This window comes from Pteropus medius, unplaced genomic scaffold (genome assembly GCF_902729225.1).
Source record: "Pteropus medius unplaced genomic scaffold, Ma_sr-lr_union100, whole genome shotgun sequence".
Classification (NCBI taxonomy): Eukaryota; Metazoa; Chordata; class Mammalia; order Chiroptera; family Pteropodidae; genus Pteropus; species Pteropus medius.
The window spans coordinates 22,438,243-22,462,986 of NW_024349801.1; the positions used below are offsets into that span (position 1 = coordinate 22,438,243).

At 35.2% G+C, this 24,744-nt stretch overlaps 1 protein-coding gene across 4 annotated transcripts in view; it reads left to right on the forward strand.

Annotated features, from left to right (window-relative positions):
- CEP152 (centrosomal protein 152) overlaps positions 1 to 24,744 on the forward strand; it is a 77,474-nt gene that overhangs the window by 4,694 nt on the left and 48,036 nt on the right. For 2 of the 4 annotated variants that reach the window (XM_039888191.1, XM_039888192.1), the window contains exons 2-9: positions 647 to 740; positions 10,775 to 10,878; positions 11,096 to 11,168; positions 11,251 to 11,529; positions 12,587 to 12,752; positions 15,444 to 15,584; positions 16,666 to 16,805; positions 20,483 to 20,683. In XM_039888191.1, coding sequence (XP_039744125.1) covers positions 654 to 740; positions 10,775 to 10,878; positions 11,096 to 11,168; positions 11,251 to 11,529; positions 12,587 to 12,752; positions 15,444 to 15,584; positions 16,666 to 16,805; positions 20,483 to 20,683 — 1,191 coding nt within the window. In that variant the 5' untranslated portion in view covers positions 647 to 653. Of the gene's footprint in view, positions 1 to 646; positions 741 to 10,774; positions 10,879 to 11,095; positions 11,169 to 11,250; positions 11,530 to 11,604; positions 12,390 to 12,586; positions 12,753 to 15,443; positions 15,585 to 16,665; positions 16,806 to 20,482; positions 20,684 to 24,744 lie in introns of those variants that run through there. The other 2 variants (XM_039888193.1, XM_039888194.1) reach the window with 2 other exon arrangements.

The following is a 24,744-nucleotide window of genomic DNA, read 5'->3' on the forward strand; positions in this document are numbered from 1 at the left end:
AGCCTTCACTTCTGTTTTTCCTGAGGGTTTTTTTTTTTTTTTTTTTTTTTGCTAGAACCTGATTTCATCAAGCTTAAGAGCAGGACATTTGACACTTACATTTTTGTTGTCTGCTCTATGGAGTTTACCAGATGCTAAATGGTTTTTGGGTGGCAATCATTAACTCATTATTTAGTGGCTCTCTTTTTGTAAAACCTGAAATTTGTATTTGTGACATTCAAAGAATGAAGCAAATCGTGGAGGATAATACCTGTGCCACACTGAATATATCAAATTAGAAACTTTGAGCATATTCTTAAAATTTTTATGTTTTGGCACATTTCTAGTTTATTGTTATTTTTCATGTGGACAGAAATCTTACTGTTTTAAGTTATATTTTTCAGACTACTAGAAAGGTCTAGTCATAAGTTGGTTTTTTGCTTTTTTTTTCTATGAATTGCTGTCATACAGTTATTTTGACCCCGAATCACAATTAATTTGTAAGAACTCTTTGTATTTGGAATAATAACCATTTGTCATAAATAATTGCATATTTTTTTCTCCCTAGCCACTGTTGTCTTTTGTGTATGGCATCTCTTGTATAGTTCGGTCTGGTAAAATTTTGAGGATATTTAGAAACCAAACAAACATATTACTCTTCCCACAGGAGGACCATGTCATTGGACTTTGGCAGTGTGGCACTTCAGACACAAAATGAAGATGAAGAATATGACAAAGAAGACTATGAAAGGGAGAAAGAGGTAAGTTGCTTGGAAAAAAGACTCTAAACCCAATCTTAAACAATTTCCTCATTAAAATTGTCTTCTTGTGTCATTTTGAAGGAATTTATAATTCTTTTTTTTTTTAAACTCTTAAAACCTGATCAGCATTTGGACTTTTAAAAGGTGGATGAGTGGAATACTTCCTTTTTTGAGACAAGAATAAAATGATGCTATCAGAGAAATGATTAAATTCTTTATGATCTTTTCATTCCGGAGGTAGTAGCTGGCTTTGGAGGCAGAGGCCTCGTTATTCTAGTCGCTTACATTGCCTTAACTAAGTTTGGCAGGTTCTTCGCTTCAGGTAGCTTACATCTGAGTGGAAGCAGACCATAAACAAGTAAACAAATGCAAAAAGTAATTTGAATAAGTGATAATTTAGCACAGATAAATGATAGGGAAACAAAATAGGGTGATAGTAAAGCAACTGGTAGGGAACTGGCGAGGGAAGATCTCTGGAAGGAGGAAATGTTTAAGCTAAGACTTAACTTATAAGAAGGAACAGCCATGCAGAAGCCTGAGGAAGAATAGTGTAGGCCAAGACACCAATGACTGTAAAGCCCAGAAATCGGGACGAGACCTTGTGTATCAAGAAGGCGGTGGTGTTGGGATTTTGTGAGCAAAGGGTGAGTGGTGGGAATAGGACAAAGAGGTGGGCTGGGGCCAGTGGAGAATTTTAAACAAGGAAGTGGTATCTGATCAATTTTCGAAAGCTCTTTCTGAATGCTGTGTGATGAGTACACTAACAGAAAAGGAGTAAGAGGAGGATAGTGTGTGTGTGTGTGTGTGTGTGTGTAGTTCTTGGCACATAGCAACTGTTCAGTAAATGGTAGTAATAGTAATAGTAGCCGTTGGTGGAAGTCAGTTTACATGTTAGGACTGTTTTTACCTTGAGTCAGATTTCTTGATTGACTGCGATAACAGGCTTCTTTTGAACTGAGACTATGCTTGATAGGACTCATTTTCTAACATGTAAAATAATCCTTTTTAATGGTTACTGTGGACCTTTAGTATTACTAGGAAGTAAGGAATAATAGGTCAATTGCCCCTGTCACTGGCAGTAGAGTTAGGGTAGAAATAGAAAACTGGCAGCTCAGTGGATTTTGTCCATAGACATGTATTGTTTGGTTGCACAGTGTTTTTAAAAAATTAAATATATATTTACAGATGGAAAATTTCATGTAACAAGCCAGAGTTTCCGGCTTGTCTTGAGACGTCCTAAGGCCTGGCCACCCGTGGCCTGTGTCTGCACATGGCAACAGGAAGGCTGGAGCTGAGCGGTGGCTCTCGTTACCCAGCTGGCTACAGTCCCCACCTCTCACATAGACATGGGCTTATGTATTTTGTAAATTCTCTGCCAGGTCTCTGAGAGCATCGGAGTTTGTGACCCTGGTCAGGGTTTCTAGATTTTGACAGGGTCCTTCACAACAGTTGTGGCAAGGATGGGGATGAGGATTTTCTGTTACTTTGTGAACTCACAGCATGAGATTTTCATGATCCTGATGGCTTTGGACGGTTTGCTGGAATTTAGCTACTGGGATTCTTGAGAGGATCAGTTTAAGTAATTACTATAGTCGACTTTAAAAAAGAAGAAAAAATAATCTGACAGGTGATTTTTTATTGGAAAAGATATTAGAGTGAGGGGTAGGGTATTAGAGAAAGCTTACTGCCAAGTGTATAGTGTGGTGAAAGTTTTAAAGGGGTATTAGTTAAGAAGGCAATTAATTCTAGATAATATAGAACATAGCCATTGGGATCACTTCTTGATAGATTGTGTGTTGGGGTAGGGAATTTCCTAAGGCAAAGGAGCTCTTAAGAGGTGAAGTATCTAAGAATGAATGTTTCTAGCAGAGTGGAAGAAAGAACATATAGCTAACTTGGCTCTAATACGATGATTATGGTTTATGTTAATAAAAAATGTTTCATGTTAATAAAAAGTGTTTTTACCTTTTTTGTTAATTTCTACTAGAGAAGAAGTGACATATGAGGCTAGAGAGTTTCAGATTTTCAGCAAGAAAATTCAGATTTCTTCATAAAAATATATATTTCATATATATTCAGCTATATATATATATGCATATGTGCATATATAATTGCTGTGAGTTGAAATAACAAATTGACTAATCAAATCTACGTTTGTTTGGCTATCCATTAACCTTTTCAAACCTCCTCAGTCTCCCCTGACCCTATGATAGCAGAACAGTTAATAGCCTTGAGAAGTAAAAGAAAAGAGTGGTCTTTTCCTGCCTGCCTGGTTGGTAGCTTTGGGATTACTGGCTGGGTTAGAAGTGTTAGCAGTGGCCTAATGCATATGGCTTTCTCTATTTAGTGAATCACCTGTGTTCAGTTTAGTTCTGTAGGAGGAATGCCTGTATCCCTGAGGGCTGGACAAGCAGGCCATATCTGACATTGTCTACTCTGCTTAGGATTTTGAGACCCTCTCTCTGTAAATGGCAGAATAATCCTGATTTTGACCTTCTGGTATGAATGCCCAGTTGCTAATACAACACGCTTTACAAAGCTGAGTTTCAATTTTGGTGCTTTGGAGTCAGCTGGGATTTTGTCCACCCTCTCTCATAAGTCATTGAATAAGCCATAGTCAATTCCAATCTCCATGCCATCTACTAGCAGCTCTCAAATTAGAGTCTCACCTTTTCCATTGCTAGTCCCTCCAATGTTTGCATTGAAGAGCAGATGGAGAAAATATATATAATCTTCAGAAAAAGAAAGAATTTAATAAAGCGATTCAATGTTCAGAGGCCATTTAGACCAGTGAAATCTTAAAAACAGCCCACTACGAATAGACTCACATTTTGATAAAAGCTCCAAGAATTTTGCAGAAAAGTAAGACACTTATATTCATTTCTAATTGTGTATTGGTAAAAGTTTGGCCACTGTGCACCAAGACATAGCAGAGATGTGCATAACCCACAGCCTCACCCAGTGTTTTACCTGAAAATCCATCTCCTATATAGTAAACAGAACAGATTAGGGTGCAGGTGACTAAGGGTGATGATACCATGGAGATATGGTATTATGTCAGTTAATGTTCATATCACTCATATTTTTTACAACTTATTGCAGCATGTTGCTTTCTTGCTGTATCATTTGAGAACTACTGATGTAGTTGTCCTTGATAGTAAGCAGGCCTCATCCAAAGTATGTTAGGCAAACTTTTACTTGTAAAACTGGCCTAGAGAAGAGGTCTTTTATTAACTCTCTCAAAATGTAATGATGTGATTTTGCAAAATGTTTTTCACTTAAGGTCACTCTATACTTTGGGATTTCATTGTCAAAAATTACAGAAATATAGTTGTTATTGTGATAGAAATGGTTATAAGTTTCAACGTTATTGGTCAAGCCACTGCTCACGGTAGATCGTCGTTTGGGATTGCCAGTTTGCTGGAGTATACATGTACTTTCTGCAGTGTCACCAGAAGTAGCTCTGTGATTATTGCTTTGTTCTAGATAATAAAATTATGTATGTATGTATGTATGTATGTATGTATTTTGGAGCTGATGCTTTGGGGCAGAGGTACTTAGTAATATATGCTATCAAGATAATACTTGCTGTTAATGATTCATTTGAAACCTGGAAGATGATCTTGAGTAGAAAGGTAGGCGGTTTAAGTAGCAGATGGCAAATAGAAACTTGCACCTGGCGATACTGATTTGAATCCCTCTTGGTTTTTATATTGGTATGCCTCTAATAGAATAACAAAGCTCAACTGAGTTTGGAATTGTGCGTTTTAGAGGTAAGGTTTCCATTGCATAGCCTTTCTCCTACTTTTTAAACTACTTTGTTTTATGTAATTATGGAAACATTTTGATATTTTGTCCCCACTAGAGGGAGTTGTAAAGCTAGTATTTGTTTACATTTTATATTATTTGACTTATTTAGTGGAATTTTCTTGGCTTCACCCAAGAAAATCAAAGAAACAAATGGTTTAGTATTCATATTACAGTTTTCCTGATGTTTTTCTTTAGCAATTTCTTATACTTTATCTAGATTGTGCCTTTGAATGTTTCCCATAATATACAGGTATTTTTCAGGTACTGTCACAGTGGGAACAAAGCATTGAAGACTAACTGAAATTTGATTGTATACAAACAGGTAGAGAAAAAAACAGTGACAGACTAAATGTCATGTAGAAGAAAATAATGGGAACGTAGAGATTTAGGTGATGCTAGGGTCTGGGACTGTAGCTCTTGCTTCTCATGGGCCCGCTCCTTACCTTCTCTGGGTCTTGGTTTGCCGACCTTTAAGGAGAGATTTGGCTTGGAGGAGGAGCTCCAGTGTTCCTTCCAGGCCCAAAGTTCTATTATGTGTCATCTGTAAAGCAGCCGATATTTGTCTAATGTTACTGTATTTCTTTTTCAGATATGTGGCAACCTAGACAAAGTCTTCCCCGCTAACGTAAAATTTAGTTTAATGGAATGGGTTTTTTTTTTTTTTTAATTCTGCACAGAGTATAATTTACAAACTAAAGCTCTAGCTGCCAAGTTATTTGGTCCTTTATCAATCCCATATTCAATCTTTTGAAGGATGTTTTTAACTTGGCTCTTAGGTTAAAATGAAGATTCTACTTAGCGCATATCCATGAAAGCATTATTTAATGATTCATTTTAAAAAATATCAGAATCTTTTTGGCATACTTATGAGGTAACCTGTTCAAAGGCACATAATGTTGGCTAGTACATTTGCTGCTTTTCTCTTGGGAGATGTATTATACAGTTTGTAACCTGAGAAGTCTTCCTTCCTTTCATGAATATTGAGGATTACAGTCTCTGAAGACAATCTGCTTAGTTAATTTAAGTTGAAAATTTTAACAAAAGGTTATGTATTCTGTTTTATATTCCCCCTACACATAGGCTTTTTGGATGTTCTGTGTGAGTTATTGTGAAGTGTTTTGTTGCTAAAGTAAATGCTCTCATTTTTCCCTTTCTTGTTAGGGAAGAAACATATGAAGTAGTAAAGGGAGAGGGATTTATAGAATGGTTAGAATAAATTTCAGTAGAAGCCTTAGCAGTGGCAAATTTTTTTCTAGGGAAGCTATCTCTTTACTTATTAAACACAGTTGATACACACTGAGAGGACTGCATTTGCAACCCAAAAGCAGTCTGATGAATTTGAAAGTAATGAGTAGAATTAAATCTTGTCATTTATAAGGATTCTTATCTTTGCCCTTGAATCTATTTGGTAGTCAGATGGATCATTAATGAGGAAAATTTATAGTTTCTAAAATTTTCTGTTTAGTAACATGCATAAGTTGATCTGATAATTTTGTATTTTATGGCACAAGGTTCCATGACCAAAAGCAATATCCATTTGACAGTGAATATAAAGGGCACACTTTTAAAAAAATTTTTAAAATATTTTCAATTATGTTGACATCCAATATTTATTAGTTTTGGGTGTACAACATAGTTATTAGGTATTTATATGAGTTACAAGTGATTTCCCCGATAAGTCATGCATCCACCTGACACCATAGAGTTATTACATTATTGATTATATTCCCTAAGATGTACTTTACATCCCCATGACTCTTTTGTAACTGCCAATTTGTACTTCCTAATCCCTTCACTTTTTTCGCTCAGCCCCTCTCCTATCTGGCAACCATCAGTTTATTCTCTGTACAATGAGTTTGTTTCTGTTTTGTTTGTTCATTTATGTAGTTATTTAGAGTCCACATATAAGTGAAATCATATGATATTTGTCTTTCTCTGTCTGACTTATTTCACTTAGTATAATACCTTCTAGGTCCATTCATGGTGTCGCAAATGTTAATATTCCACTGTATATATGTATCACATCTTCTTTATCCATTTGTCTTTTGATTGGAATATTTAATGCATTTATGTTTAAAGTAATTATTGATAGACTTGTAGTTATTGCTATTTTATTGTTTTCTGAATATTTTTTCTCCCTTATTCTCTTGTATAGTGATGACTCTCTGGAGTGTTGTGTTTGGATTCTTTTCTCTTTATTTCTTGTATATATCTTATAGATTTTTGGTTTGTGGTTACCATGTGCTTCATATATATCAGCTATGTTATGGTCTCTTAAATACTAACACATTCTAAAATCACTAGTATTTTTACTCACCCTCTCCATGTTTATGTTTTCGTCATTATTTTTTACTTCTTGTGTGTGTGTGTGTTTGTGTGTATTCCTTAATTTACTGTTGTAATTACACATGATCTTTCTACTTTTGCTATTTACCCTTTGTACTAATTTTATTCTTGGTTGATCCACTTATTATGTGTTTGCCTTTGTTAGTGAGAATTTTTTTCTTTGATATTCTCTTATTCATATTTTTTATTTTTTTTCTTCCTCTTCTTAAAATAGTACCTTTAACATTTCTTGTAATACTGGTTTGGTGGTGATGAACTCCGTCAGATTTTTCTTGTCTGGGAAGCTCTTTATTACTTTGATGGGTAGGGTAATCTTTGTTGTAGGTTCTTGCTTTTCATGCCAATCCCTTCTGGTCATCAAGGTTTCTGTTGAAAAATCAGCTGACAGTCTTATGGGTGCTCCTTCGTAGGTAACTAACTACTTTTCTCTTGCTACTTTTAAGATCTTCTCTTTCGCATTTTAATGATGATGTGTATTGCTGTGGGCCTATTTTGGTTCATCTTGTTTAGGACACCCTGCACTTCCTGGGCTTGTATGTCTATTTCCTTCACCAGGTTAGGATAAGTTTTCTGTCATTATTTCTTGAAATAGATTTTCAATACCTAGCTCTCTCTCTCTCTCTCTTCCCCTTCTGGTACCTCTATGATGCAAATGCTGTTACACTTGATATTGTCTTAGAAGTCCCTTAAACTATTCTCATGTTTTTGGATTCTTTTTTCTTGTCGCTGTTCTGATTGGGTGTTTTCTGCTACTTGCTACTTTGTTTTCCAAATCATTGATTCGATTCTCTGCTTTATCTAATCTGTGATTGATTCCATCTAATATATTCATTTCGATTATTGTACTATTCATTTATGACTGGTTCTTTTTTATGTTTTCCATCTCCTTTTTTTGTTTCCTCTTTGTTGAAGTTCTCACTGAGACCATCTATTCTCCCCCTGAGTTCTTTGAGCATCCTTATAACCAATGTTTTGAACTTTGCATCTGGTGGGTTGCTTGCCTCTATTTTGTTTAGTTATTTTTCCGGAGTTTTGTCCTGTTCTTTCAACTGGGACATGGTTCTTTGTCTCCTCATTTTGACTACCTCCGTGTGTTTATTTCTGTGTATTAGGTAGATCTGCTACATCTCTTGTTTTAAGAGTGGCCTTAGTAGGTGTCCTGTGAGGCTCAGTGGTACAGTCTTCTTGTTCACCTGAATCGGTTGCTTCACGGGTGTCCCTTGTGTGAGTTGTGCGTGCTCTTCTGTTGTAGTTGAGCCTTGATTGCTGTTTGCATGTCAGTAGATGGGATTGACCTTCAAGCTGACTAGCTCTGAAGGACTGGCTGTGACTGTAGCAGACAAGCTTTTATGCGGGGACTGACCCCACAGACTGGGATTTGCTTTAGCGGGTGCTCTAGTGCCTGCCTGCCCAGTTCACCCTTTATGCTATTTATTGGATAGTGCTCTGGTGTGGTCTGAAGCCAGCCACCAGGTGTGTTGGTTCTGGGATCTCTTGGGAGGGGCTCTGGTGCAGGCCAAGGTCAGGTGCTGCCTGTGTCTGGCCTGGGGCTACCTGATGAGGAGAGGGGCACACTTTGATCCTGGGAAATGGAAGCTTTGGGGATGGGATTTTGTTCCTGAATGCCTTATTAGGAGGAATCACCTCATTTAGCTTTTCTCTGTCTTGAAATTTATAAAAGTCAAGGAATATGGCCCAGCTATGCCAAAGAATTTGATGGAGAAAGTTTTTGAAGGTGCATGAAATGATTTTAAAATATTACCATATATAAACAATATTTTATAAAGCACTAAATACTATAGGGATGATTTTCCTGATTTTACTTATGGATCCAGAAACATTCAGAACTTATTGCTTATGCTCACATTAATTTTCCTCTATAGATGCCAATTTTGTTAATGATTTTTCAATTACACTTTTGTGGTGCCACAAAGAAAGCTACCAGAACTGCTTAACTATTGTGTAGCTTTTTCTATCTCTGTGACGGGGGAAAATGTACTGTTCAGATGTTCCTACCATGGTTCCCCTGAATTACAAGGCTATGTACTTGAACCTCATTGAAGATTTAGAAGAAAGTATTCTTTCCATACAGAAATCTTTACTTGATGTAAGTATGAAAGATTATTTTGTTATTTTTTTTCTCTGTAACGTGTGGGGGATAGTCTTTGCCATTAAAGTTGTGATGTGTAATTATAGACAAAATAGGTCAGACTATTTTAAAAGACCTTGTAGGTGTTTTTTTTTCTTAGTGAATTTTGTATCTTTGTAAAATCACTTTTTTACCTTTCATTTGAGGCGTACTAAAATGTGGTCTGTTTTGTTTTAGGGTTGCTTCTTTTTCATTTCTTATTCTTTATGTCTTTGGGTCAACTCTGATATGGCTAAATCTCAAAATGATTTTTCAGTTTACCCTGCATGAGCAGATAGCCAATAAATTAAGTTGGTAATATTAGGATCAAATAAATTTTGAGACGAATGTAACTTTTCATTGAAATAGAATATTTTTTCTCTTCTTTCAATTTTAAAGAACCAAATGGATTGAGGGAGCTTTAAAAAAATGATCCAGTGAATATTTGAAATATATATGGGAGTAAAGAAGTATCCCCTCTTCCCACCTCACATATCCCATTTCTACTCCCAAGTTTGACTTCACCAAAACTGACAATTGGAACATACCTTTCAGACCTTTCTTAGAATATTTTAATTTAATTTTTACCATATGTATTTTGTATATGAAAGTTTTTTTTATTATAAATGTAATACTCAGATATAGCTGCATTTCATTTCTTTTATTATAATGACAAGAAGTGAGGGAAAAAAAATCTGTCATAGACTAAGGAGTACCTCATTTTCTTCCAAGGATTTAAACAGAATATTTAATATCTTTAAAATTCACTTTGCATAATTTTATGGGATTGATTTATTTATTTTGGACGGACTCAATCAACTTGTTAATTTAACCTGTGCTTAATTTGAAAGAGAAATCATTATAAACAGTCTTCCTACTATTTAGTAATGTAATACTTACTGAGATTTGATGTTATATTGAGATTTGAAGAAAGTCATTTACAGATATTGAAATTCAAAAAATTAGACAGTTTATTCATTTCCATCACAGTTTATCTTGAAACTTGAATTAATTTATTCTATCTCTAGTTTTTATAGGCAGAATGCTAAAGATGTGAGTTTTCTAGAAAAAAAATTGGAGTGAAGTCAAATGCTTTTGTCAGTTTTAGAGTTATGCTTTCGAGAGTGCTCTCTGTAGAAAACTGAATCTTACAGCTTTCTTTTTATTCAACTTTTATAAAAGCTGCGTATTATCATCTTTTTATCATTGGAATTAGGTGGCTGTCCACTAATTAGTCACTCCCCAAGAGGTTTCTCTCACATTATTAGAGCTTTCAAGGGCTTCTAGACCACTTTCTCCTATTCTCACCACCTGGGCAAAGTACATCTGGCTATTAGAGTCTCTGGGGGAAGTCTGATTGTCAGGTCTCCAAGGTCTGGTTACTGGTTGAACAGGATTGTGAGACGCAGGTCTACCCTGTGATAACATAATACAGTTATTGTACCATTATTCTGACTTGCTGTGTTTCCACAAAGAAGTTTTTAAATTCTGTTGTAATGTATGTGTATTTAAACCTAAGATCTTCATAGAAAAAAGTAAAGCCTTCTAATATAAATCATAGAATTGTCTGTTCTCCTTTCCCTAAGTCAAATGATGAACATAATTTGTGTGGAACTTAAGACACATATTAAATGTAGAAATTAGGAACTACTTTGACTTCTACAGTTAAAAGCACTTGTTCCAAGGCAGCTTTGGTTTGTCATCTTGTGTGTAAGTCAAGGGGATATTGACACTGACTTTTCTGTCTCAGTTGCAGCAGTTGCTCACAGACCTTCCTCATGATATGCTGGATGACGACCTGTCCTCCCCTGAGCTCCAGTATTCGGACTGCAGCGAGGATGGCACAGAGGGAGAGTAAGGACTTGAAATCACTTTCACTTGTGTATTACAATTCTATAAGTCTTGTTTTTCTGCAGGTAATAGTAATGTATATGATTATAAAATTGTTGACTAATTCTTAAACTTGTAGGTGAAGGTTGGAGGGAAAACATGTTAAAATCTTGGGGTTCTTTGTGATATCTATGTCCAAATCAGGATAGGCTCTAAATCTAAAGTATTGATTTTTCTTAAGACCTCATCGTTCTGAGAAATCAGAGATGAACTGGAATGAGCATCAAGTGCTGCCTAAATCTAAAAGTGTAAATGTAAGTATTTGGTATGACAGTATCTTTGATGAGGGTGGGACTAGATCTTAGTGCTTTTGTCTTAACTCTTGTTATGTAATAGGACTATAATGAGATTCGGGATGTATGTATTGGAGAGAAAATTGGCAATGGCTGGGAAGAGAATCAAAATAAGACTGAAGACCAGCATCCTGGGTACCATCCCAAAGAAGGTGGAGATGAAGGCGGAAGTGGTTATAGTCCTCCAAGTAAATATGAACAGACTGATTTATATCACCTTCCTGAAAACTTTAGGCCATATACGAATGGTCAGAAGCAGGAATTTAATAGCCAACCAACCAATGTAATTAAATTTTCAGATCCTCAAAGGAATCATTTTCAGGTATTACAAGAACTTGACTTTCAAGAATTTGTGTATATATGTACACCCACTTGCTTATATGTGTGTATTTAAGAAATGTATGTAGGTACAATGGTAAGATTTATTTTAAGTATAAAAACTTCTGAGTACAATTATTCAGGCTCATGCTGAATTAGTCATGCTGTTTTCTCTTTAATGAAATCATGATCTTAAGTCATAATTTTTAAAATAGAGATTTTATGGAGAGAATTAAATGTTACAAGTAAAGTCTATTGAAGAATAACAATCTTTATTTACTGCTGCTTCTTGCTTCTACCACTTTACCATGCTTCAGTGAGAAGCTACATTCAGGTATCTTGATAAGTTTTAAAGCAGTAAATCTATGTAGATGATACCATTTAATTACCTTGATTTTCTAGCTCGCCACTCTTATAACAAATTTTAGGTCAGACACTTCAAAGCTGATATCTGATTTGTGATAATATAGCAGTAGAAAGGATGAATGATAAGGAAAGAAACTTTTTTTTTTAAACCCTGGCACTGTTTAATGAAGTAAAGCCTTAGGATACAGTTAGCTGTTTCTTAGACTTTCTCAATGATAATGCATGCCTCATTTTGCCAATAAGCTATTCTGTGTCACCCAATGATAAGATGAATTTTTTTTTAAGGCGGTCATTTTCTATGTTTATAGAGTACTATTCATTCCACAAAAGTTATTTATTACTTATTACATATGCATTGTATCACGTTCTTGTTACTGAATATGTGTATTTTTATATTTTCAAGATGTTGGCATCATCTAAATCATTCTTAAGTCTTCATATAGTCTTATTTGAATTCTTGAGTGTTATTTATGGAATTGGCCCATTATACGCTCAAAGGTACAGTTAAAATGTGTGAAATTATATTTTGCACTTTTAATTAAATGTTAAATAAGTTATTTTTAAGCAAAGATGTATGTATAAAATTTGTCATTGTGCCACAATTAAGTCTAACAAAATTAAGGTGTCTAATTCAGATAATTTTTTAAGAAAAGGTCAAATCCTAATTGTCAATTTCATTTACTGTCTTATAATAGCAATTTGGTACATCACAAGGTCCCAGTGTTCAAGCGTTGGAATCATATACAGTGACTTATAAACCTTATCAGTCTTCTGCTCAGAATAATGGCTCACCAACCCAGGAGATAGGAGGAAGTGACACATTTGAAGGCCTGCAAAAACAATTTTTAGGAGCAAATGAAAGTATGTATCAAGTTTATATTTATTTCGTAAGAACATAATCGCGAATTTTAAACACTTTAAGCATGTTCAAGAATTATTTTTTGTAAGTATGATAATGGAATTATGGGGTTTTTTTTAGAAGAACCCTTGTTATTAGAGATACATCCTGAAGTATTTATGAATAAATCAATATGAAGTCTAGGATTTACCTCAAATAATATGTTGTTGGGGAGTAATATTGGTTGGGGATATAGATAAAGCAAGACCGGCTATGAGTTCATAATTGTTGAATGGATTTATGGGAGTCACTGTGCTCTTTTCTCTCTACCTTCTTATATATTTGAAACTTTGCATAATAAACTAAAATTTTTCTCAACCATATGTTTCAGTCATTGTAGTTGGTTAAGACTTTTCATCAGCCTCATATTTTTCTTAAGTCTAATTTGGAAAATGAAATATTGTTTTCCCTTCAATCTTAGATTTTTCATTATATAGAAATTTAATTTAGTAAATCATCGATTATCATCTTAATTTTTTTTGATTTTTAGAGTTTTAGTGTAATAATTAGGCAACCCTGATATAAATTACTTTATATTCAGAATTTAAACTAGACATATTTTAGATTTAGTCAAAAAAAAAATTTTGGATTGTATATATATAAATATGAGAATGAGAAAAGTACTACTAGAGAATTTTGAGGAGATGAAATGTCCAAAACCCCAAATCGAAACTTGTACTGTGACTAACCTGAATTAGCATTTTCACATGCTCACCTTTTTTTTATCATACCCTCTGTGAAATAACTTCTAACTGTTGTGCACGTTAAAGAACCAGTGTGATTCTAGAGTGTGTACAGCAAGTTTTTTGTTTGCTTTTTTAACATTTAAGAAGCTGGGGGGAGGGTCATATTGGATATTCTGGCTTTCCTGGGCTATGCCGAAGAGAAAACTGGACTTCATGCTCTAACTTCACAGCCCCACTTCTGTCATACACTTGGGCTACAGGACAGTAGAACTCACTCGCCCTCGAAGGAGTCAAAGCTAACATGGCGGTGGCCTCTCTTTGTTTATAAGTTTTGGTGGAATGAAGGGATGAAGAAGTGTTCATTGTGTATGGCAGGACTAGTTTTAGGCTGTGTAGATAAGCATCACAACAGTGCCCTGCCTTCTTGGTGTTGTTTTCCTCTCAGTTCCCATGTTCAGTTGGTGTTTATATTTCCTGGTTTTTCTGCATGTATAACCTTTTATCAGTTTCTTAACAATCTGCATTTTATCAAATTGATTTATTTTTTGTTTTGGTTATACATTTGCCTAAATTTGACATTTGGAAGTTAATTAAATAACTTAATGGGAGTACCAAATTTAGCGATGACAGCTGCTAAGCAATAGTTTAAAAAAATGACTTTGAAGAGAGGTGTGGCTTATATATTGTGTTTATCCCTGTCCTAAGGCTCTAGATGAGTGTGACTTGTAACAAAGTTTTTAGTCTACACTCTTTTTGTGTTTTAACCATATCTCTTTTTAAAAAGAGGACTACTTTGCTAGCAAGTAGGAACATTCTAGTAGAAAATGAAGAATATTTGTTATTGTGTAATTGAAGCATTATCCTTCTACAAATCATTTTTTTCTTTTCTCCCCCATTTTAAGTGATCCCTAAAACAACTTTAATTATTTCTGAAAGGAGATCTCAAAATTCTTTATTAGTCTATTTATTCAGCAGTTATGTACCAGCATAGATATGAATACAATATAATTCCACTCTTGCTTAAAATAAAAAATTTTGAGAAGGATATCCAGAAATTTTCTTTAAAAATGATTTTATTGAAGAAGATGTAAGGAAGGTACATGAAATCCATCGGTGGTGGTTAAGGAGGCAAGAGGAAGCTCTATAATTGGATAAGAGGCAAAATTGAGAAACACATACTTCTATTACATTGATGGGTACAGGATAGTTAATAATTAACATTTACAGCACTTTAAGATGGTATGTGGGGAACAAGATAATGATGAGGGGTTCTGCTGTCTGGTGCTCTGGTACCTGCGGTTGTGCCTTTGGGGGTGAAAAAAGAAAATTACTCTGACATTTCCAAGGTATGTTTTCTTAGATGTATAAGAACAATGGACAGACCTCACAGTAAAGATTGACCTTTGCCAAGGAAGCTATAGGCCTGGGACATGACTACCGATATGATCTGCCAACTAGATATTTGTGATCAGATCGTCCATCCTGCGTTGTTACTTTTGGTCACTGAGCTTGATGTGCCTGATGTGTGGCCCCCTTGAGCTTATCAAGTTTATTACATAGCTCCTTTTTTGTTCACATTGGTATATATTTTAATTTAGCCAAAATGGTTGTTATTAAGGGTTATATACTAAACCAGTGACTTTTAAAACTTTTTTGACAGTGACCACAGTAAGATGTATATATTTTACATTGTGATGCCATCTATAATATTTATATAAATAAGCATATATAACTGAAACAGTTTTACAAAATAATACTTATTTGTACTACATGATGTACTCTGATATATTCTGTTATAGTCTATCTCGTTTTCTTTTTTTCTTTAAGAAATGCTAGTCTCAAACCACTGAATTGTTTTCATGATACTTAATGAGTTATATCCACAGTTTGAAAAATAGTGCCCTAAAGAACCACAATTTATATTTTGGTACGCTTTTATCTAATAAATTGTCTTTAATTCCAAATCAGATTCTGCAGAAAATATGCAGATTATTCAACTTCAGGTTCTTAACAAAGCCAAAGAGAGACAACTAGACAATTTATTTGAAAAGTTAAATGAAAGTGAGCATCAAATGAGATATCTGAATCACCAGCTTCTGATGATCAAAGGTAAGATGACAACTGTTGTTTATGAGGTACTCTAGAGCTAGATATCTTGTTTCCACAACAACCTCATTTTAAATATGAAGCTTAGAGAGTTGATGCACATGGTCAGAGGGCTCATAGTCAGTCAGAAGGAAACAAAACCCAGGACTTTTAACACATTTCCTTGAATTACTACTTTTCTCCAGAACATACTCTTTTGAGGTCCTACTTTTCTCCGTTTTCTTTCTCCTCTTCTTTCTATTAGGCTGTTAGAATCAATGAACATCATTTAGCTATGTTGATAGCATTGTGTTCTAAGAAGTTGTTGATCCCTTACATGGTTTATCTTGGATGAAGTATTACAATTTCCAGAGAGACTTGTGTTTACTTTGCAATACATTTTCTCAGCCCACAAATTAACGTAATATTTTAATCCGACTAAGAGCTAATGATCCTGAACTTCTTTAGGTGTTCCAAGGAGAAAAATGGAGCCATGTCTGGGAGAAGCACATAAATACAAATTCAAATTATAATTGCTTGCTCTTTGTGCTTTCTGTAGTTTTGGTCAATGTTGAACTTTCATTTACAGAATAATATTACTGAACTAGAGTTCATTTTAAACTTAATCGATGGTGGAAAAAGGTCTCTTTCTATAATGCCCATAAAATTTATTTTGAGAGAAGAACTCGTGAGCGGTTATAGTAAAGTACGTGGGAAGAATTTAAGGTTAAATGAATTTAAGAGTTCATTACAAGTATGTATAAAAAGTAATTAGTCCTCAGATTCCCTCTTGATTAGCAGAGGATTGTCACTTCTCAAGTAAACAAATGCCAAAATCACTGTTAGGAAATCTTTTAGTCCCCGAAAGGATGCAATAAGATTTTTGAAGGAAGTGGTTCTGGTTCTCTAAAATATTTTTGGTGTCATTCAGGCATTCTTTTTTGGAACTTTTCTAGTTTTCTCTAGATCAACTAAAGTTCAGTATCTGAATTGAACTGATTCCAACATTTATATGTGATATAGATCTGATATTTGATAGAGATTGTGACAATTGGGGTCCCTCTGTAGTAACATATTATTAATATCAACATTTTTAATGTTCTAGATGAAAAAGATGGTTTGGCCCTCAGCCTTCAAGAGTCACAGAAACTCTTTCAGAATGGAAAAGAAAGAGAGATACAGCTCGAAGCACAAATAAAAGTACTGGAAACCCAAATACAAGCATTAAAAGCCAATGAAGAACAGGTAAATATTTTATCTTGATTATTTATGATAAAAAGTTATTTATTATAGTGAAATATTTACTTACTTAACTTTTGGTCTGGTAGGACCAAATTTAGAAGAACTTCGAAATTTCTACCTTCTTCTACCATAAGCCTGCTATTCTTTTCCTTACTTGGAGGAATAGTGCTCCCATCCACCTAGTCATTTACACATCAGAAATCTGGAGGAGACCTCAGCTCCTCTGTTCCCTTTCATCTTGTCAGCTACTACGCTCTGCTGAGTCTCTTCATTTCTATCCACATGTTCCTAATTTGGGATTTTACCTTCTGTTACAAAAGTCTCTTAGCTAGCCTCCAGTCTTTTATTCCTTCTCCAAATTCTTTCTTGTGGTCATCTGCATAATCTTTCTAAAATACAGTTCTGATTATATCTTTCCCTTGCTTAAAGCCTTTCAATGATCCCACTTTACCTGTGGGATAAAGCATGGTGTCAGGATGACCATCTGATCCTTGCCTATCTCCTCTCTTACTTTCTTCAAACTCAACAATCCGTTTAATGTTTTTGTGTACTTGTATGTGCCGACTCCTCTCTTTGGAATGCATTTTCCATGGCACACTGCTATTGGATTGGTAAGCTCCTGCTCACAGATTTTTCCTTCAAGTCTCCCCTGCTTTCCTCCTGAAGCCAGGTGATCACATCTTATAATAGACCTAGAACATCTTGAAGGCAAGAATGGGCTGCCTTCATCTGTGTAGTCCCACCTCTTATTCAAGCCCAGTGCCTGACACGTAATAGGCAGCCAGTATATGTTGAGTGAACATTATTGTTTAAAATTGACCAACCTGTGTATATATTTTTTTCTCACATATATTTCCCCATACTAGCTCTGATACTATCATGACTATAGCTTTATGGTATGGTTTGAAATTTGGTAAACAAGGGCTATTCTTAATATTATTAAAAATTTTTTTAGCTCTTTTTCACATTTTCTCTTCTCCTCTAGATCTTACAAATCCAATTCTCATATTTTGTAAGAAATCTTGTTGGGATTATATTAGTGAGGCATTGTATTTACCATCTTATGGATGAGTTAACCAGGTCTTGGAAAAGTCAGATTACGCGCCCAAGGTTATAAAGCCAGTTATTGACAAAGCTTCAGAACGTAAATTTCTTGACCCCAATAGATTTGCCTTTAAAGTGGTGATATATTCTTTGATTAATGAGTTAGATAGCCATTTAACTATTAGAAATTGTCACAAGTCGTTGGTAGCCAAACCTGTTGGTGGGTGACTTATGAGAGAAATACCATTTTGGAGCGGGGAAGGAGGGTAGTTAAAAATGAAAGTGACTATAAAATAGTGACCTTGGTCTTGGATGAGATTTGTGGCTCGTTCTGAGGTTGTTTTAGTGAAAGAGTTTAAACAGTGTTGTCTCATGTCTGGCTCCTTCTCATCCTTCAGATCTTAGCTAAAATAAGTCACCTTTTCAGAGAAGACTTCTCATTCACCTATATCTAAAGTAGCCCATAATGCCATATTCCCATACCTCTTCATTATGCAATATTCTATTACTCTTTTAAAACTCATTTGTTTACTTGTTATTGTCTTTCTCTTTCCATGAGAAAGTAGTAAGAGTTTGGACCTTGCCTGTGTTGTCATTATGTCCTTAAGTTCTTAGAACCTTGCCTGGCACAAAGTATCCACATTATTTATTGAGCAAATGAATAAATGTATTACTCAGTTAAAGTAGCATTGGAATAAAGTGTCACTCTCTGAAATAGAATGAAGAATAAGCCACATTTTTGTGCGTAACGTAGATCTATTAGTGATCTGAGACTCAATTTTCAACCAGCAGAGTGCTGGGCTGGGAGTTGGGGCTTTCTACACACCACCCAGCAATTCTCATATACCAGCAGGGTGTCCAAGAATTTATCAATTCTGACACCATTTACATCAAATTCAGATGCCAGTCTCAATCCTAGATTGTTAACCTGTACTTCTGACCGACTGGCTGTAAATCAGAGGTTCCCACCACTCCCTCCTTGGGTACCATTAATTTGCTAGAGCAGCTCACAGAACTCAGCAACATTTTACTTACTATACCACCAGTTTATTATAAAAGGATGTAACTCAGAAACAGCCAGATGGAAGCGATGCAAAGGACAAGGTATAAAGAAAGAGCACGGAGCTTCCATGCCCTCTCCGGGCACGACACTCTCCCTAACCCCCACGTGTTCACCAACCAGAGAGCTCTCTGAAACTTGTCCTTTGGGTTTTGATGGAGGATCTGATGTATAGGCATGATCGATAAAATCATTGGCCATTGATGAGTAATTCAACCTCCAGCCTCTCTCCTTTCCCAGGAGGTCAGGGAGTGGGACTGAAAATTCCAACCCAGAAATCACATGGTTGGCTACATTTGCAACCAGCCTCACCCTTAAGTGAAAAGTCACCTCATTAATATAACAAAAGACACTTTTTATCAGCCTCCACACCGGAAATTTTAAGAGTTTTGGGAGCTGCGAACCAAGAACTGGATGAAGAGCAAATATATATGAGAAATATATTTTTGGTCATCTGAAAGACCAAATATATATTTCTTCTAAATCACAATACCGTAGTAGATTATTACCACTTTAAAAATTTTGAAAACTGATAAAGTTATTAGATTAAAAAGTGGAATTGCTTTTATGTAGTAGAAGGTTATAACTTTGTAGTCTTGTTTTAAGTTAGAAATTGCATTTATCAAAAATAAAATAGCGTAAATAAAACAATAAAAGCACCAGAATAACCAAGTGTATTGGTTTCCTTGCTGTTGTTGCGGTAACAGATTACCACAAATTTGGTGGCTCCAACCAACACCAATTTATTATCTTAAGAGTTCTGGAGGTCAGAGTTCTGAAATGGATCTCACTTGGCTAACATCAAGGTATCAGCAGGGCTCTGTTGCTCTTTGGAGACTCTAGGAGAGAATCTATTTTCTTGCCTTGTCCAGCTTCAAGGGGCTACCTGTATTCCTTGGCTTATGGCCCATTTCCATCTTCAGAGTTAGAAGTCACTGGTTCTGACTTTTCTGCCTCAGTTTTCCTCCTTTAAGAACCCTTGTACATACATTGGGTCCATCTGGGCAGTCCAAGATAATCTTAAGGTCATCTGATCAGCAACTTTAATCCAGTCTGCAACCCTGATTTTCTCTTGCCATGTAACATAACACATTCATACGAGTCAGGGATTAGGACATAGACATCTTGTGGGAGCCATTGTTTAGGTTACTACACCATTATTTTCCAACTGTACAGTTATAGCTTTCAAAATGTTCTTAGTAAGTGACCATTAACAGGTTTTATCAGTCTTTCAAGAAACAGTTCTCATTTTTCTGTGACCTAACATTGGGATTGCCTCTCACACTTAGCAATGCAAACAGCACTGGGACCAGTATAGTAGCAGCAGATTCCTTGCCTGGTACCCACATTGCCATTCTGCTGAACAACATTGTCTTTCACTCTTCTTTGTTAACTAATAGATTTTATTTTTTAAGTGAATAATGTGTGCAGCAGCCATGGGCCTGATGGGTCTTAAGGAACTAGACCCATCAGGAAACTCATTCTTCTCTACTGTCATTAAAGCATGGTTAACGTTCATAAAGAGAGCACAGAGTCAAAATGCTATAAACATGGATACCCTGTCTATATTTACTAGATGATTAAGAAGTCCAAAACAACTGAAATGGCTCTGGAAAGTCTGAAGCAGCAGCTGCTGGACCTTCATCATTCTGAATCCCTTCAACGCACCCGAGAGCAGCACGAGAGCATTGTTATGGGCCTCACCAAGAAGTATGAAGAGCAAGTGTTGTCCTTACAAAACAAATTGGATGCTACAGTTACTGCACTTAAGGAACAGGTTGGCATGATTGCAAATGAGCAAAGTAAAGCTGGTTATTTATTTTATTTTATTTTTTTTTGAAACTGACACTGTAATTCTTAATATAGAAATTTCGAATGTCTACAGTAGGTTTTTGATTGTGAGTAAAACTTTAAAGGCAAAGTTTTTTTTTTTTTAATGTATGAATGTTCCCCAAAGGCATAATTTTGGAAATTCTTTCTCTTGTAGGATGGGTTAGTACTTTCTAAATTCTCACATCACTTCACTAGTCCTTTATTTGTAGAGTATGTATGCATATTGTTCATATTGTCATAGAATAAATCCAGATGTAAAGGAAAGTGTGTTCTGGGAGCTGGCCTGAACTTGAAAAGTTGTTAAGCAACCTGTAGAAAGCCTTTCTCGGAACTCCTATCATTTGGTAATAAACCCATCATTAAGATTGTCTAGAAGTGGTTCTTGGTAAAAGAGTTAACTTTGAGAATAATATAATAAAATAGGGAAGAAAGTCTGATCTAAAATCATTGAGATTTGAAAGTTGAGCATATTTCACAGTTTTTATTATTTTTGCCTCAAAAGGAATAAAATATTATAAGCTGATGGTGAGTCAGGTGGTAGGTTGGCTTGTGCTCCAAAACCTCAGGTAATCATTTGAATGAATAAAATTTCAGAGTACATTTTCTTAATGCAATTTCAGAATTAATTTAACCCAAAGGAAGAGAAGAAGTAAAATAAGATGTGAGGGTATGGAAAATTCCACTACACTTAAAATTCATCCTGATTTGGGTTGTTATTTCTTATTTATATAGCTCACTCTAAATTTTTCCATGATTTCAGTAGAGCTATATAAGATTGCATTATTGGCAATAATAATTGTTTGTATACCATTTTATTTTATGTTACTTTATTTTATTTTTGTGAGTATTTTATGAGTTTTTATTAGATTTATTTTCCTAAATATGTTTTTATTCTTTTTATATAGAAAAATATTGTGAATTTGATCAGTGTGGAGGCTATGTAGGGGTGGAGAAAGATGAAAGCTATGCCAAATTATTGAACATTTACTTTATATAGCATTTAAACAAATGGAATTTGAGATACAGTGTTATTAACTTTGGCTGTGTTTGGGTAGTAGCATTAAAGTTAGCTGGACTTGGAGAGTGGCCCTCCTGGTATCACGAGAGGACCTCTCTATTCTCCGTTGACTTAGACAGATTACATGGTGGAGGACTGAAATGAATTCCTAGTGTGTTCATCCCTTGTGCCTATTCCATTCTCTATTCTCACCACCCCCACCTTCCTTGCTTTAGTAGAAAAATCCTAGACTAGAACACAGAACAAACTTGACTCTGGCTGACTGGGCTTCAGATTCCTGAACTATGAATTGAAGGAGTTGATTAAAATCTTTTCCACTATTACAGTCTGTAACTGTTTTTTGTTTTAAACAGAGCATGGCACTGATGCATATAATTGTATAATAATTGCTTGACAAAGTGCCGATTCCAAAGTGCTTATAGTTTTTTCCTTCCAGGAATGTTTCTTATGGTATGGTATCTCTTTTGTGCTGTCAATTTGCTGAGTTGGCTTAGTAGTATTTTTAATGAAAGGTGAATTCCATATTATTTTAGAATCCAAATTGAGATTCCTGATTCAAGAGGTGCTGTAAAAATCAACCAGAAGCCAAGGAGATGCCTACCTATAAGCAGAAAAATGTATGAGTGTGTTCTACACAAAGAGGGTTGATTTTAGATTTTCTTACATAACTGGTAACCATACTACATACATACCACATTTTGCCTGTTGCCCTTTTTTTTCTTTATAAAAGTTACCGAAGAGGTGTAAAATATTTCCTTCAGATAAACCTTTTCCCACTACACTCCATTCAGCATATTGCAAAGAAAAGTAAAACAATTCTTAAAAAATAGTAGCAAGGTACAAATAACTGGGTAGTTTAGCAGATAAACTTGAATAAGTTTGCCACTGTCTAGGTTCTGAATGGCTCTCATGCAGTTACACAGAACTGTGTATGTATGTATTATGTATATTGTATATACACAGCATTAATAGAGTAGATGCTCACACATAGTAAATAAGTTTTGCTAGTTACAGAGATTCTTAACCTGGCATCTCCTAAGGCAATTGGTGACTAGGCTCCAGGGAGTTGATAAATCCTCTGAGATTGTGGGTATGATCTTCGTTTGGGTGTGAGTACATGCAGTATTTTTGAGAAGACTCATGAGCTTATTCGGATTTTCCAAGAGGTTCATGCCTTCTCTTGCAGAAGGTTGAAAATCACTGTTTTATGAAAAACACATTCTTGGTGGGAAAGGAATACAATTGTAGATTAATTATATTATTTCATCTGTTCAGCAGAATTTTACTGAACAATAGCTAAACATCAGGATGTATACAGGCTTTATGTATATTACATTTTGAAAGACAAAATTTAACACGAGGACTGCCTAATTTAGCAATCCATGATATAGTTGGTTTTTTTCTTTTGAATGTCTTTGTAGCTAGTATATTTTGAGAAATACAGGGCTTATAAAATTATATTATTAATTAGGATTTTCCTTAAGCCATCAGCTTTTCTGGGTAGAAACGATTATACACACAACATTATAACAGTTCTTTTTACTTTGGCTGAGTTCCTCTTGGGTTTTTTTGTGTGCCAGAGAAGATGAGAAGAAATGAGCTTCTCAGAGCTTGTAATGCTCCTTCAAGACAACTCTCTAATAGCAAACTATCTCCTGGACTCTCCTCCAAGCTGCCTTTTACCTTTCCCATTCATAGAAGCATCATATTCTAAGATCTCTGGGTTCTCTCTCCAAACTGCCTTCTGTATCCGTCCTCCCATTCTTAGAAGTATCCCATGAAGATCTCTGATTATCTCCTTGATGGTGTAGACCTTTTTTCATTCTGGTCTTCTTGAAATCTTCTGCTTTCGATGAAGTTCATGATCTTTGGTTTGCATGTCATGACCTTCACCTGATCTGTTTTCTATCTTTTCTTTAATTTTATATTTAAGGGCTCCACTTTAAACACTTCTATGGCTAAGGGACACACACAGACCATATGTGTGGCCTAATCCTCATTTTTCTGTGCACTAGAAATCAATTCTATTTGCTTCCATGGATTCAGCTATTATCTCTTTGTCACCACAATTGTCTCATTTTGTCTTAAAATATGTCTGCCTTTATCAGTCTTGAACTGAGTATTCTCACTCAAGCAAAATTCATGGAAAAGATAGAACCATTCATTTGTTTTGTTTTACTGGTGTTTAAACACTACAGTTTTCTGAGTATAATCTGTTTCCCTGAACTTGTCAACAGGAAACAACATGGTTTAATTGACTGTTGCATATAGTAAAAATATTGCCACAGTCAGCCTTTTGTTTACAATGTTTTTTATATCTACCTTTTCTTGAACTTTTTTTTTTTTTACCAGTTCTCAGTCTCTTTTAAAATCTACTATCATCTCCCCAGCACATGAATGTTAGTTGTCTCCCCACCCCTCCTTGCATACACACACTCACACTGTCATTGATATTAGCTCATTCATTGTGTTTGCCATGTTACTTTGGTGCTTTAGAACCATACTTTTTAAGCTGGCCTGGGAATCAACAGCAGTATGCCAAGAAATTTGCAGTGTTGAATAAACATGGACCAGTTTCCAAGAGCTTCATTTTGCTGAAAAATTTGGTAGAAAAAATTTAAAGCAAACATCACTGTATTATGAAATAGAATATAAAATTCGTATGAATTTTTAAGCTAAAATAGACTTCAGAGTCCCTTTCCTCTGCTTAAGGATGCTCTCAGTATCCTTATAAGATATACTTTGGGTTGGTATCCTCAAAGCATTTTTGGGCTTTATTTTACCTGAGTTTGGGACTCCCATGGCTCATTACTCCCAAACTCATTTTCTTTTTGAAGAAACTTGTATACATTATATACACGCTCTATATTTTCTGAATATCCCCATATAGTTACACACACGCATGCATGCATGCATGCACACACAGACACACACATTTATCCTGTTTGCTTTTCTTTGTCATTTATTTTTATTTTTAAGTTTTTTTT